The 15,779-nt window shown below is 50.5% G+C and overlaps 1 protein-coding gene across 1 annotated transcript in view; it reads right to left on the minus strand.

Annotated features, from left to right (window-relative positions):
• LOC134359584 (dynein axonemal heavy chain 3-like) overlaps positions 1–15,779 on the minus strand; it is a 542,314-nt gene that overhangs the window by 151,941 nt on the left and 374,594 nt on the right. The window contains exons 48-53 of the mRNA XM_063073083.1: positions 15,061–15,243; positions 13,086–13,244; positions 8,558–8,665; positions 4,244–4,408; positions 2,794–2,978; positions 2,059–2,230 (exon numbers count right to left, since the gene is read on the minus strand). Of these exons, the coding sequence (XP_062929153.1) occupies positions 2,059–2,230; positions 2,794–2,978; positions 4,244–4,408; positions 8,558–8,665; positions 13,086–13,244; positions 15,061–15,243 (972 nt within the window). The remainder of the gene's footprint in view (positions 1–2,058; positions 2,231–2,793; positions 2,979–4,243; positions 4,409–8,557; positions 8,666–13,085; positions 13,245–15,060; positions 15,244–15,779) is intronic.

Below are 15,779 nucleotides of genomic sequence, written 5' to 3' on the forward strand. Positions count from 1 at the left end.
AGTGAATCTGTGGAATGCTCTGCTATAGACAGCTGCGGGGGACAAGTCCATGGGTATATTTAAAGTGAATGTTGATAGTTTCCTGATTGGTCAGGGCATCATAGGATATGGCGAGAAGGCAGGTGTATGGGATTGAGTGGGATTTGAGATCAATCATGATGGAATGACAGAGCAGCCGCGATGTGTTGAATGGCCCAATTCTGCTCCTATGTCTTATGGTCACGATGATGTCACCAGGTAACATTGTGTTTCTGGGATACCTTGGGGCACTTGGTCCATTGCTCTTTGTCAAATTGCTGGAGCTGATGCGATGCCAAAGATGAGATAATTTATTGGAACAGTCCCTTATGAGAGTTGATTGGGAGGAACTTCCTGCTCGACTCCTCAATTTCCATCTGCAGATAGGCTTGTGACAAGATAATCTTTGAAAACCTCTCCCCACCTGCCAAAGATGCAAGAATGTCTTCTATTTAGTGGCAGCAGAGCCTTCCCCGTCACTCGGCCCGAACCGGAGCGCCCGACGGGGCTTTACGGTGGTCACTCCGGGGAAGCGTCTGGGGCACCTTGAGGTCTCCGCCGTCACTTCTGTGTGGTCGTCTGCTCCGGAGAGGTGCTGGTCGGAATGGGCCGTGTCTCCAAGCTCTCCGGCACGGTAGCAGACCGCGGGTCTCCGGGAACGTGGTGGGCCTCGCTGGTCGGGTCCAGGTGCGGTCCGGAGTTTAAGAAGCAGTTCTGGCATGGTGGTCTCCAGCTGGGTCAGTAGCTTTGCCAGGGCGTTGTTGATCTTGCTAGATGTAGCAGATTGGAGGTTAAGAAGGGTTTCTCGGGTATAGGATAGTGGAGAGGGCAGTTTGCTCGGGAGAGCACACGCAAAGTCGCCAGTTATCGGCGCCATCTTAGTAGAGATGAGTTTGAGTTAGTAATGATGAGTTTGAGTACAAAGAGGAAATTAAGAACCTGGTGGCATGGTGCGAAGACAATAACCTATCCCTCAACGTCAGCAAGACGAAGGAATTGGTTGTTGACTTCAGAAGGAGTAGCGGGCCGCACAACCCAATTTACATCGGTGGTGCGCAAGTGGAACAGGTCAAAAGCTTTAAGTTCCTTGGGGTCAATATCATAAATGACCTGACTTGGTCCAACCAAGCAGAGTTCACTGCCAAGAAGGCCCACCAGCGCCTTTACTTCCTGAGAAAACTAAAGAAATTTGACCTGTCCCCTAAAACCCTCACTGATTTTTATAGATCCACATAGAAAGCATTCTTCTAGGGTGCATCTCAACCTGGTATGGAAGTTGTCCTGTCCAAGACCGAAAGAAACTGCAGAAGATCGTGAACATGGCACAGCACATCACACAAACCAATCTTCCGTCCTTGGACTTACTTTACACCGCACGCTGTCGGAGCAGTGCTGCCAGGATAATCGAGGACACGACCCACCCAGCTCAAACACTTTTCGTCCCTCTTCCCTCTGGGAGAAGGCTCGGGAGCTTGAAAACTCATACGGCTAGATTTGGGAACAGCTTCTTTCCAACTGTGATAAGACTGCTGAACGGATCCTGACCCGGATCTGGGCCGTACCCTCCAAATATCCGGACCTGCCTCTCGGTTTTTTTTGCACTACCTTACTTCCCATTTTTCTATTTCTATTTTTGGTTTATAATTTAAAATTTTAATATTTAATTAAACCGGATCCCGATTCTCACAGGGGGTAGTGAATACAGTACCTGGAAAGAGCTGCCACAGGAAGTGGTCAAGTGGCACAGATGCCATATTTAGGAGGCATTTGGACAGGTACACGGGGGAGGGGTTGTAGGGACGTGGGACTTGCAGGGAGGACAGAGCGGGAGAATGCTTTAGTTGCCATAGACCAGTTGGGCTGAAGGGTCATTTTCTAGGCAGTATTGTTCTATTGCTCTAGAGAACACAGGAGAGCAGAGCACAGAGCAGCACAGCACAGGATCAGGCTCTTTGGCTCACCATGAGGACAATGCAAACCAGCGCACGATCCCTATCCCGCCCCCTCCACTCCCACCTGTCTGCAGGCGCTGAGCCTCACCTGCCGGAAGTCCGGGGTGAAGGGCCCGAGGTAGGCCACCATGCTGGCACTCAGCAACACATCGCCAATGATGTTCTGGTACGCACCCTCCAACTGCCTTGCAACGCTGGTCCACCGCTCCCTCTCCCCACTGAGACCATCCATCAGCTTCTCTGCACGTTCCAGCTTCAACCTAGAACCAAGGTAGCCTGTCAGGGGCGGGAGACAATGTGCAGCACCCCTCAAACCCACTGTCTCCTCTCTCTCCCCTGTAATGCCAGGCTGCTGCCATGGCTACTTGGAGGCTGGTGCTGGGAAACTGTTCAATAATCTTCGAACAGCAGAGCAGCAACTGTCCGTGAGCCTGGTGGTATCTGTATCTTCTGGTTGATGAGACGGTGAGGACAGAATGTTAGCGTGTGTGGGTGCTGAGTGAGAAGTGTGGACGGTGAACACGGAGTCAGGGTCAGAGACTCCGAGGCAAGTTTGCTCTGGGATTGGTTTAATGCTATCACATATGGAATGCGTGCCTACCTATCTGACAACAGAACATTCGTGATCACACTCAGCATTTGGAGCTGATGCACATCATCAAATCCGCCAATCAAAACCAGGAAACATTGGAAGAAATCAGTAAGCCATGCCACATGTTTTGTTTCAGACTTGCAGCATCTGCAGGATTGGATTGTGCAACATTCCAGGCAAATGTTTGCTGCAGAGCTCGGAGTCTGGGAGCTGGGGGCCGAAGGAACTCACATGGTCACTTGGATGCTGTGTTCTAGCTGCTGTTTCTCCGTGAGTTTCCGGGACAGCTGATTCTGCAGCCTCTGCAGTCTGTTCCCAATCTCCAACAGCTCAGCTCTCTTCTTGATCAGCTTCTCCATCTGCACTGCCAGCTCCGCTTCGGCAAGTGCCAGCTTTTGTTTCTTAGGGGCAACCACCTGAAAGAGATCAGCATGCACTTACACCAGACAGCTGCCACTGCTCGGGCCAGGTGGTGTGATGGTGGGAGGCTCTGCAATCTGAGCTGCTGAGAAAGCCAACCCTCTCAGCTTTGGAGCTTGGCTCTCTCCTTTGTTTAAGGATGCATTAAGATCAAGTCCAACCCCACATAATGCTGATGGACATCGGTGCTCCCTCTGGGCCGTCAGCACTGCATTCAATGTAGTATTTGCTGATAACAACAAATTGAGTGGGAAAAGGAAAGATGCCAAGTCTGCAGGGCGCTATGGATGGGGAAAGTGAGTGGGTAAGCGTCTGGCCAGATGCAGTACCATGTTGCTCATTGCCAGGTCAGCCACTTTGGAAGGAAAACTGGAAGGTCAGATTATTATTTAAATGGTGAAAGATTGCAGCATGCTGCTGTGTGAAGGCTGGTTTGCAGGTGCACCAGGTTATCAGGAAGTCAAATGGATTGTTGGTCTTCATTGCTTGAGGGATTGAATTTAAGAGCAGGGAGGTTATGCTGCAACTGTGCAGGGTACTGGGGTACGCAGGTTCACCAGACTGATTCCATAAATGAGGGGATTAGCCTATGAGGAGAGATTGAGTTGCTGAGACTATATTTGCTGAAATTGATAATGAGAGGGGACCTTATAGACATATATAATTTCAAAGAAATAGGTAAGGTCGAGGCAGGAAAGTTCTGTCTATTGGCAAGTGAGACTAGAACTAGGACATACAGCCTCAAGATTCGGGGGAATAGATTTAGGATGGTGATGAGAAGAAGCTGCTTTTCACAGAAAGTAGTGAATCTATGGAATTCCCTGTCCAGGGTAGCAGTAGAGGCTATCCTGATAAATATAAGACAAGGTTGGATAGATTTTCACATAGTAGGGGAATTAAGTGTCATGGGGGAAAGGTGGTAGGTGAAGATGAGTCCATGGCCAGATCAGCCATGATCTTATTGAATGGTGAAGCAGGCTGATGGGCCAAATGGCCTGTTTCTGATGCTCCTGCTCTCCTGTGTGCTCTGGATTTCCCACTCCTGGCACCTTGAAGCAATGCATTGGCCATGCAGAACCTTCTAGACTCACTGGAAGGATAACAAACCAACATCACTGTCTCTCCCAGAACACCAAGGCTGGTTTATAACAGGATGGCTGATACCTTAAACGAGAGCTTTGTGGGTGTTACATGTTCTGCATGCTGCCCTCTCACCTTGGGTCAGGGTTCGATGGGAATGAGTCACCACGGCTTGGTTTACCTTTGCCACATTATCGTAGATGTCTATGGCCTGGACCCAGCTACAGAGGCCCTCACAGGCTGAGGACACGTTCCTGATGATGGCTGGCTGGAAGTCAGGGTTGTTGATAAAGTCCTTTCGGATGTGAGCTGCCACCTTTGCAGGAATGTTGTCTTTATCGAAGTCCTGTGGAGGAGAAGCTGTTAAGGGGCGAATGTTACACAGGAGCTAGTTAGTTCCACTCTCTGCTTGACCCAGGCTTCTCCTGACTGCCAGGTTTTGAGAATGCAATCAGTTACTGCCGTATCACTCAGCTAAACTGCTGCCTAAATTAGACACAGAGTGAAGCTCATCAAACACACGTCACAGTCACACTGCACGGAGACAGGCCTTTGGCCCATCTCATCCATGTTGTCCAAGCCCCTATCTGTGCTATACACAATGAATGCTGGAGTAACTCGGCAGGTCAGGAAGCATCTGCGGAGGGAAATGAACAATTGACATTTTGGGCCAAAACTCTTCTTCAGTCCAGCTGAGGGGTTTTATCACCACAATCTCACAAGCAGAGGCCTTGCTTTCAGGCCACAATGTTGTACCAAATTAATTACACCCTATCCTCGTTATATACGCCTTCAGACTATGTGGATTCACAGTTATGCGAGAAACCTATTCCTACCAACGTCTCGTTGTATGTGTCCAAAATTCACAGTTATGCGAGGAGCACTGCCTTCCCACCAATACAAGTCACGTGCACACACCTCATGGTCTCACTTCCGCCACTCTCGCGTTGGTTTTGGCAAGGTGTGGATGCGCGATCTTAAACTTCTGTTCATTTTACCTACGGTGCAGTGATTCTGTGCTTGAAATATTTAATTATGCATCCCAAGCGTCCAATGTCATGTCTTGGGCCATCAGCCAAGCGGCAGAGAACTGCTTTAACACTGGAAAAAGAGCTGGAAATCTAAACAGCACGGCATCAGCTGAAGGTAACACAGCTGCGGGACGCTACTGTGGGGAACAGAATATTGCCTTTAAAGTTCTTTTCTTGCTTAACAATGCGCCAGCCATCCTAAGCATTTGGACAGCATTCATCCTAACATAACAGTGTGTTTCCTGTCGCTTAACACAACATCGCTGATTCAACCACTCGACCGGTGTAATCCACATTCAAGGTGTACGTATTTTTTTTACCGCGAACTATCTCTCAGATGCTGCAAGCAACAGACGATTTTGAAAATCCCGGGAGTTTACCAACGGTGAGGGAATGGTGGAAGTCGGAACACTTGGCACAAATGGCGATGGACATGGACCCAAGTTTAGAACAGAGTCAGCATTTCAGATGTTCCCTGCTGTCAACCCTTCTTCCCTACAAGCAAATTTAAAACAAAATGCTGCCAAGCAAACAACCCTCACCATTTTATGCAAATCACTGTAATTTGCTGCTGCCAGCAGTTCTAAGAGTTCTGTGAGTCTTCCTTCACCCCTTGCTGTGCTTGATATTATCCTGACGACCACAACCATCCACCTTATCCGTGTAAAGCTGCCCGACACCACAACAACCACTCATCTCCCGGAGCGAACACACCTGCCACTGTTGGTGAATACTGTACACTAGAGGATGTTAACTTTCTGTGATTTATTACATTGATTATTACCTTAAATTGATTAAATGTAATATAAATGTTGTCTTGTAGTACTGCTTTTGTGTCGTATTGGTATAAAAATACGAATAAATTACAGATAAAACATATTTAGGAAGCCCTCTGGAACACATCCCTATTTTCTCCATTTAAATAATTATTCACATTATGCAATTTCACATTGTGCATCAACTTAGAAGAATGCATCCCTCGCATATACTGTAACGAGGATAGGGTGTACTACAACACCTAACTAAGCTAATCCTTCTGACTACAGAACGTCCATGACCTAAGCCCATGCCCTTCAGCTTCAGACTCCCCAATCCTGGGAAAAGACCGTATCGATGCCCCGCCGCATGTGATAGGAATGTGATGTCTTGTTGCTGAGACTGTTCTCCTGACTGTGAGCTTACTTCTTGGAAGAGCTGTTAGCAGCTCCATAGTATGGAGCCACTGGTGATGAGTGAACGGCTTGCCCATTCCTCACTGACATTACTCTGAGCTCGGGAGGCAAGATTGCGTCTCTGTGACTCAGGCAGCTTCATACTGCAGTTCCACTGCGAGTTCAAACTGTGCTTGCCCAGGGAGCCTTCAATTTGGTATAAAAGAATCAAGAAGTGGCGAGGATCCCAAGTGGGAATATCTTCACTCAGAGGGTGGTGCGATGTGGAACGAGCTGCCAGTGGCAGTGGTGGATATGAGTTCGATTCCAACATCTCCGAGAAGTTTGAATAAGTACATGCATGGGAGAGGTTTGGAAGGCCATAGTCTGGGTGTAGATCGATGGAACTAGGCAGAGTAAAGGTCTAGCATAGATTAGACTGGCCAAATGGCCTGCTTCTCTGCTGTAGTGCTCTATGAATCTATGACAAGAGCTGTACTGTAGATACGGTTACAGCCTTTGCTGCAGACTGCTTTTGACAGTGTTTCACTCCGGCCCACACCAGGTTGAGGTTATATATTCACCCCCAGTTCACTGACAGTGTTGCCACTCTCTCAGCAAGGGCAGATCCCATCAGTCCCTTGCAAAGTGATCTGTAAATGTTGGTTAAACTTGGAACAGACCGGTCTGGGAGAGCAGGAGGTGGCAACACAGCGGTCGGGGAGTGGGTATGGAGGGACTGGGAGGGGGTACAGAGGGGTCGGGGAGTGGATACGGAGGGACTGGGGAGGGGGTACGGAGGGGCTGGGGAGTGGGTACGGAGGGGCTGGGGAGGGGCTACGGAGGGGCTGGGGAGGGGGTACGGAGGGGCTGGGGAGGGTCTACGGAGGGACTGGGGAGGGGGTACGGAGGGACTGGAGAGGGAGTACGGAGGGGCTGGGGAGGGGGTACGGAGGGACTGGGGAGTGGGTACGGAGGGGCTGGGGAGTGGGTACGGAGGGATTGGGGAGGGGGTACGGAGGGGCTGGGAGGGGGTACGGAGGGACAGGGGAGGGGGTACGGAGGGACTGGGAATTGGGTACGGAGGGACTGGGGAGGGGGTACGGAGGGACTGGGAGGGGGTATGGAGGGACTGGGGAGGGGGTACGGAGAGGCTGGGGAGTGGGTACGGAGGGACAGGGGAGTGGGTACGGAGGGACTGGGGAGGGGGTACGGAGGGGCTGGGGAGGGGGTATGGAGGGACTGGGGAGTGGGTACGGAGGGACTGGGGAGGGGGTACGGAGGGGCTGGGGAGTGGGTACGGAGGGACTGGGGAGTGGGTACGGAGTGGCTGGGAGGGGGTATGGAGGGACGGAGGGGCTGGGGAGGGGGTACGGAGGGGCTGGGGAGGGGGTACGGAGGGGCTGGGGAGTGGGTACGGAGGGGCTGGGGAGGGGGTACGGAGGGGCTGGAGAGGGGGTACGGAGGGGACTAGGGAGTTCAAGGAGTGCGGAAGGTGGCCGCAGAGAGAGTGCGCAGTGCAAGAGAGACCCGCAGAAAGGAAAGTGTGTGCAGGAGATTTCTTCGGAGAGGAAGGGCTGTGCAGGAGATTCCCGCAGAGAGGAAAGGCTGTGCAGGAGATTCCCACAGAGAGGAAGGTGTGTGCGGGAGATTCCCGCAGAGAGGAAGGGCTGTGCAGGAGATTCCCACAGAGAGGAAGGGCTGTGTGGGAGTGCCGCAGAAGTTTACAACTTTATGAAACATTGATTAGGTCACAAAGGGAGTGTAATTTACTTCCTGAGGAGATGGTGGATCCTGATAATTCTACGACATTTAAATAGCTCACGATCCCCCTCCACCGCGAGCTTGCTAAAGCTCGGCTGTGTAAGGTACTCCCGTTAGCCCAGACAGTGGGGCCCCTAATAAGATGAAAACTAACTGGAACCCAGAGGTCTGAGGGGTGTGATTCTGCCGACACTGAGGTCTAACTCACGATACAACATGTCGCTTTCCAGCTTGAAGTCTGCTATTCCCCCAAGTGCAGATGGTGTGGTGTTCGCGAGCTCCACCCTAACTCCTCCAGTTAGTCTACACTAACCCCACAGCTTCAGCACACTGTAACACATGAATGCATCTGCAGTGAGGAATTCAACCCCGCTGGTCAAAGACAACAGTTCTTATTTACTCTTGTTTTACTGAACTTCCCCCTCAAATCTGTGCAGGATCATGCTCTGTCTGCATCCTGTGCTCCCACTGAGACTTGTGACCCTCAGAGACCCCTGACACCCCAATGAACCTGACCTCCAACAATCCCTGGCTGCCAGTGACCTCTACCTTCAGTGACTCTAGGAACTTCATGTCTCCAAGCATCTTCTTGGCAGGAGGCCAGTAGTCATCGCTGTTCTTGCCGTTCACGTCCACCTTTTTCTCAGGTTTAATCCCCTCAACAGGAGAGATAAACGTTAACATGGGCTCAGAGTTCATATTGACATCACAGACAGAATACCCTGGTCACACTGCAAATATAGTTCTGAGCAGCCCTATTAGCATGTTAGGAACTTTGAGGCCTAACTCTCCAGCGAGGGACTTGCTGGCAGGTGAACTAAAGTCTGGGCTATAGTTCAGGGTTGGGCTTTTCTGGACCCAGCGAGATTTCCGGCCTCACTGGCCCAAAACACAAGTGCTGCTGACATACAGAGCCATCAGCTTTTCCTCCTGAACCTCACTGAAGGGCTATCGACCACCACTTGGTCTGCCCCCTTTTCCAAAGGGCATCTCAGCATAAGCTGCCACACAGCTCTGACTTAGCCCACTCCAGGTTCCAGTATCTCCCGGCCTGCCAGACACACAGCGCTCTGAGGCAGCGAACACCTGGTTACTGCCACTGGCCTAAACCAGTACATTCTGAGTAACATGGGGACTCCCTCAGAGTTAGAATGTAAGGGTTCATCATCCAACAGCCCACCCGTCGTCACCCAACACTCCACCCATCAACATCCAACACCCATCTTACTAACGCCCGTCATCCAACACCCCACCTGTCGTCACCCAACACCCATCATCCAACACTCCACCCATCAACATCCAACACCCATCTTACCAACACCCAACATCCAACACCCCACCCATCGACACCCAACACCTGTCATCCAACACCCCACCCATCGTCACCCAACACCTGTCATCCAACACTCCACCCATCGACACCCAACACCTGTCATCCAACACTCCACCCATTGACACCCAACACCTGTCATCCAACACTCCACCCATTGACACCCAAGACCTGTCATCCAACACTCCACCCATCAACACCCAACACCCATCTTACCACACCCATCATCCAACACTCCACCCGTCGACACCCATCACCCATCTTACCAACACCCCACCTGTCGTCACCCAACACCTGTCATCAACACTCCACCCATCGACACCCAACACCCGTCATCCAACACTCCACCCATCGACACCCAACACCCATTATCCAACACCCCACCTGTCATCACCCAACACCGGTCAACATCCAACATCCCACCCGTCAACACAAAACATCCATCACCCAATACCCAGCACCCATCTTACCAAAACCCGTCGTCCAACACCCCACCCATCGTCACTAGGGGATCGTCTGTACTGGATTGGGTATTGTGTAATGAACCGGAGGTGACTGGAGAGATTGAGGTGAAGGAACCCTTAGGAGGCAGTGATCATAACATGATTGAGTTCACTGTGAAATTAGAAAAAGAGAAGCCGAAATCTGATGTGTCGGTGTTTCAGTGGAGTAAAGGAAACTACAGTGGCATGAGAGAAGAACTGGCCAAAGTTGACTGGAAAGAGACACTGGCGGGAAAGATGGCAGAGCAGCAGTGGCTGGAGTTTATGCGAGAAATGAGGAATGTGCAAATCAGGTATATTCCAAAAAAGAAGAAATTTTCGAGTGGAAAAAGGATGCAACCGTGGTTGACAAGAGAAGTCAAAACCAAAGTTAAAGCTAAGGAGAGGGCATACAAGGAAGCAAAAATTAGTGGGAAGATAGAGGATTGGGAAGTCTTTAAAACCTTACAAATGGAAACCAAGAAGGTCATTAAGAGAGAAAAGATTAACTACGTAAGGAAACTAGCAAATAATATCAAAGAGGATACTAAAAGCTTTCTCAAGTATATAAAGAGTAAAAGACAGGTGTGAGTAGATATAGGACCGATAGAAAATGATGCTGGAGAAATTGAAATGGGAGATGAGGAGATGGCAGAGGAACTGAACAAGTATTTTGCATCAGTCTTCACTGAGGAAGACAGCAGGATACCGGACACTCAAGGGTGGCAGGGAAGAGAAGTGTGCGCAGTCACAATTACGACAGAGAAAGTACTCAGGAAGCTGAATAGGCGAAAGGTCGATAAATCTCCTGGACCAGATGGAATGCACCCTCGTGTTCTGAAGGAAGTAGCTGTGGAGATTGCGGAGGCATTAGCGATGATCTTTCAAAAGTCGATAGATTCAGGCATGATTCCGGAAGACTGGAAGATTGCAAATGTCACTCTGCTATTTAAGAAGGGGGCAAGGAAGCAAAAAGGAAATTATAGACCTGTTAGCTTGACGTCGGTGGTTGGGAAGTTGCTGGAATCGATTGTCAAGGATGAGGTTACAGAGTACCTGGAGGCATATGACAAGATAGGCAGAACTCAGCATGGATTCCTTAAAGGAAAATCCTGCCTGACAAACCTATTACAATTTTTTGAGGAAATTACCAGTAGGCTAAAGGGAGATGCAGTGGATGTTGTATATTTGGATTTTCAGAAGGCCTTTGACAAGGGGCCACACATGAGGCTGCTTAACAAGATAAGAGCCCATGGAATTACGGGAAAGTTACATACATGGATAGAGCGTTGGCTGATTGGCAGGAAACAGAGAGTGGGAATAAAGGGGTCCTATTCTGGTTGGCTGCCGGTTACCAGTGGTGTTCCACAAGGATCAGTGTTGGGGCCGCTTCTTTTTACATTGTACATCAACGATTTGGATTATGGAATAGATGGCTTTGTGGCTAAGATTGCTGACGATATGAAGATAGGTGGAGGGGCCGGTAGTGCTGAGGAAACGGAGAGTCTGCAGAGAGACTTGGATAGATTGGAAGAATGGGCAGAGAAGTGGCAAATGAAGTACAATGTTGGAAAGTGTATGGTTATGCACTTTGGCAGAAAAAATAAAGGGGCAGACTATTATTTAAATGGAGAAAGAATTCAAAGTTCTGAGATGCAACGGGACTTGAGAGTCCTCGTACAGGATTCCCTTAAAGTTAACCTTCAGGTTGAGCCAGTAGTGAAGAAGGCGAATGCAATGTTGGCATTCATTTCTAGAGGAATAGAGTATAGGAGCAGGGATGTGATGTTGAGGCTCTATAAGGCGATGGTGAGACCTCACTTGGAGTACTGTGGGCAGTTTTGATCTCCTCATTTAAGAAAGGATGTGCTGACGTTGGAGAGGGTACAGAGAAGATTCACTAGAATGATTCCGGGAATGAGAGGGTTAACATATGATGAACGTTTGTCCGCTCTTGGACCGTATTCCTTGGAGTTTAGAAGAATGAGGGGAGACCTCATAGAAACATTTCGAATGTTAAAAGGCATGGACAGAGTGGATGTGGCAAAGTTGTTTCCCATGATGGGGAGTCTAGTACGAGAGGGCATGACTTAAGGATTGAAGGGCGCCCTTTCAGAACAGAAATGCGAAAAATTTTTTTTAGTCAGAGGGTGGTGAATCTATGGAATTTGTTGCCACGGGCAGCAGTGGAGGCCAAGTCATTGGGTGTATTTAAGGCAGAGATTGATAGGTATCTGAGTAGCCAGGGCATCAAAGGTTATGGTGAGAAGGCGGGGCAGTGGGATTAAATAGGATAAAATGGATCAGCTCATGATAAAATGGCGGAGCAGACTCGATGGGCCGAATGGCCTACTTATGCTCCTTTGTCTTATGGTCTTATGGTCACCCAACACCCCACCCATAGTCATCCAACACCACACCTAGTGCCACCCAAAACCCACCCTACATCCGTCACCCAACACCCCACCCGTCGTCACCCAATACCCGTCTCACCAACACCCCACCTGTCATCACCCAACACCTATCATCCAACTCCCTACCACTCAACACCCGACACCCCTCTTACCAACACCCATCATCCAATAACACAGCCATCATCACTCACCACCTGTCTTACCAACACCCATCAAACACCCCAACCCAACCCTTAACACCCAACCATCATCCAACACCCCACCATCCTATACCCAACACCCATCTTACCAACACCTGTCACCCAACACCCCACCCATCGTCATCCAACACCCATCCAACACCCTACCCAATCATCACCCAACACCCACCATTCAACACCCAACACCCTTCTTACCAACACCCATCATCCAATAATACAGCCATCATCACTCAACACCTGTCTTACCAACACCCATCAAACACCCCAACCCAACCCTTAACACCCAACTGTCATCCAACACCCCACCATCCTATACCCAACACCCATCTTACCAACACCTGTCACCCAACACCCAACCGTCATCCAACACCCCAACACCCATCTTACCAACATCCCACCTGTTGTCACCTAATACCTGTCACCCAACACCCCAACCGTCGTCACCCAACACCCCACCCATCGTCATCCAACACCCCACCCAATCATCACCCAACACCCATCATCCAACACCCCACTTGTCGTCTCCCAACACCTGTCATCCAACACCCCACCCATCAACACCCAAACCTGCACCCAATGAAACCTAACACCTCTCCCAGACAGACCAATTATCCAACACCCCACTCCATCCATCACCCAGAGCAGACCTACCTTCAGCACACAGATGGCGGCAAGGGTGAGGCGGACACCCGCGGGGGGGTTTTGCATCGCCTTCACCATGGCGATGTCGCTGGCCTTCAGTGTGTCCAGAGCCATGATGGCGGCAGTCAGTGCAGGCAGAGCCACGTCCAGCTCCTGCTTGCATTCCTCCTGCAGACAGAGCAGCCCGTCACTCATTGCTACCGGTCAACCCTGTCACTTCAACTCACGGGGGAGACACTCGCACGACTGGGTGGGGGAGTCTCTTGTGTGGGTGGACTTGGGGAAGGACTCTCAAGGGAGGGGGATCCATTGGGTTGCCTCCAGCCGTGAGCACTCTGGCCCTGCCTCAGTGCCCATCCTCAATTCCTGTCCTCTGCAGTCTCTGAGTCAGCACCCAGTGCTGTATGACCCAAAGGTGCCCCCCCACTCCTCTGCAAACTTGCCTTCTCAGTGGTAAATACTGCCCACCCCAGAAGCGAAGTGATAAACTGTGTCCGCTCAGCCCAGCCACTGGCTGACCCACTGACCTCAGACTTTACTGCACCGTCAGCAGAGGTCGTCGATACAGAATCGCCAAGAGCTGCAACCTCAGCATGAGGAAGCAGGGTCACCGGTCGTAGTTCATCAGCCTGGACTGACCCCTGACTCCTTACTCCAACACTGAGACTCAGCAGCACCTGGAGCCACTCCACCAACTGCTGCAGAAACCTTCCTGCACAGCACCTTGTCTGAACCCACTGGGAATCACTACCCCCAGTACAGTCCATCACTGTGTGTCCATCATTACTCCCAGTACAGTGTCCATCACTGTGTCCATCATTACTCCCAGTACAGTCCATCATTACTCCCAGTACAGTGTCCATCACAGTGTGTCCATCATTACTCCCAGTACAGTCCATCATTACTCCTAGTACAGTCTATCACTGTGTGTCCATCATTACTCCCAGTACAGTGTCCATCACAGTGTGTCCTTCATTACTCCCAGTACAGTCCATCATTACTCCCAGTACAGTGTCCATCACAGTGTGTCCTTCATTACTCCCAGTACAGTCCATCATTACTCCCAGTACAGTCTATCACTGTATGTCATTCATTACTCCCAGTACAGTGTCCATCACTGTGTGTCCATCATTACTCCCAGTACAGTCCATCACTGTATGTCCATCATTACTCCCAGTACAGTCTATCACTGTGTGTCCATCATTACTCCCAGTACAGTGTCCATCACTGTGTGTCCATCATTACTCCCAGTACAGTGTCCATCACTGTGTGTCCATCATTACTCCCAGTACAGTCCATCACTGTGTGTCCATCATTACTCCCAGTACAGTCCATCATTACTCCCAGTACAGTCCATCACTGTGTCCATCATTACTCCCAGTACAGTGTCCAACACTGTGTGTTAACTGACTTGTGTAACTGTGTTTCCATCACTGACACGTTGACCAGTGTGACCGTGTTGTGGTCACTAACACACTGACTGGTGTGACTGTGTCGCCGCCACGTAAAATGCTGGCTGGTGTCACACTGCCACTGTCACTGACACACTGACCTGTCACTATCCCCTGCAATGGGACTGACTAATCCTGAGAGTCTGTCCTGAGGAATATCTGGGAGACCATGAGGGGTGATGGGGTGGCTCTTCTGTGCTCTGTTGTTGCTGACGTGGATCAGCGTTCCTGAGGCTGCCCTACAGGACCGTGAGGCAGCAGCGATGGAAACCTCAGCCCCGCCACACTGTTACAGGATGTCTGATACAGAGACACAAACCTGGCTTCCAGCAGGTGGTCATTCGTAAAAATTCCCATTTACCGCACTGATCGCCTGTGTGATGATATGGATGAGGGGAGAGTTTGGTGCAGAGCTGTACACCAGCTGGCCTGTGAGGTTCCAGCCTCTGGCCTCTGGAACCATCAGCACAGTCAGAGGCGAGGGGGTTGGGAGAGTGGAGTTCCTGTAGCTGCTGGGGTGGACACACATTCACCTTAATCGCTTGTGCTTCTTGCGCCGCTGTGTTCACCGCCTGTTCCTCCGCTTCCACCACCCCCTTTACCACCTCCACCTCCTGCGTCTCCTTGGTGATGGCAGACAGCAGCTCCTCTGTTTCTTGGCCTCGCTGCATTAACAATGGCTTCAGCCCAGTCAGCTCCTCCTGCATTAGCACGATCTGGGTCAAGACAAATCACAGTGCTGAGCCCCGGCTAACAGTCTGGCCAAAGGGAACGGCCAGGGGTACAGGCAAAGTCACAGTCTTTGTTCCTGCTAACAGTCTGGCCAAAGGGAATCGCCAGTGGTACAGGGAAAGTCACAGTCTTTGTTCCTGCTAACAGTCTGGCCAAAGGGAACGGCCAGGGGTACAGGCAAAGTCACAGTCTTTGTTCCTGCTAACAGTCTGGCCAAAGGGAATCGCCAGTGGTACAGGCAAAGTCACAGTCTTTGTTCCTGCTAACAGTCTGGCCAAAGGGAATCGCCAGTGGTACAGGGAAAGTCACAGTCTTTGTTCCTGCTAACAGTCTGGCCAAAGGGAACGGCCAGGGGTACAGGCAAAGTCACAGTCTTTGTTCCTGCTAACAGTCTGGCCAAAGGGAATCGCCAGTGGTACAGGCAAAGTCACAGTCTTTGTTCCTGCTAACAGTCTGGTCAAAGGGAACAGCCAGGGGTACAGACAAAGTCACAGTCTTTGTTCCTGCTAACAGTCTGGCC

This window comes from Mobula hypostoma, chromosome 20 (assembly GCF_963921235.1).
Source record: "Mobula hypostoma chromosome 20, sMobHyp1.1, whole genome shotgun sequence".
In the NCBI taxonomy this organism is placed as follows: domain Eukaryota; kingdom Metazoa; phylum Chordata; class Chondrichthyes; order Myliobatiformes; family Myliobatidae; genus Mobula; species Mobula hypostoma.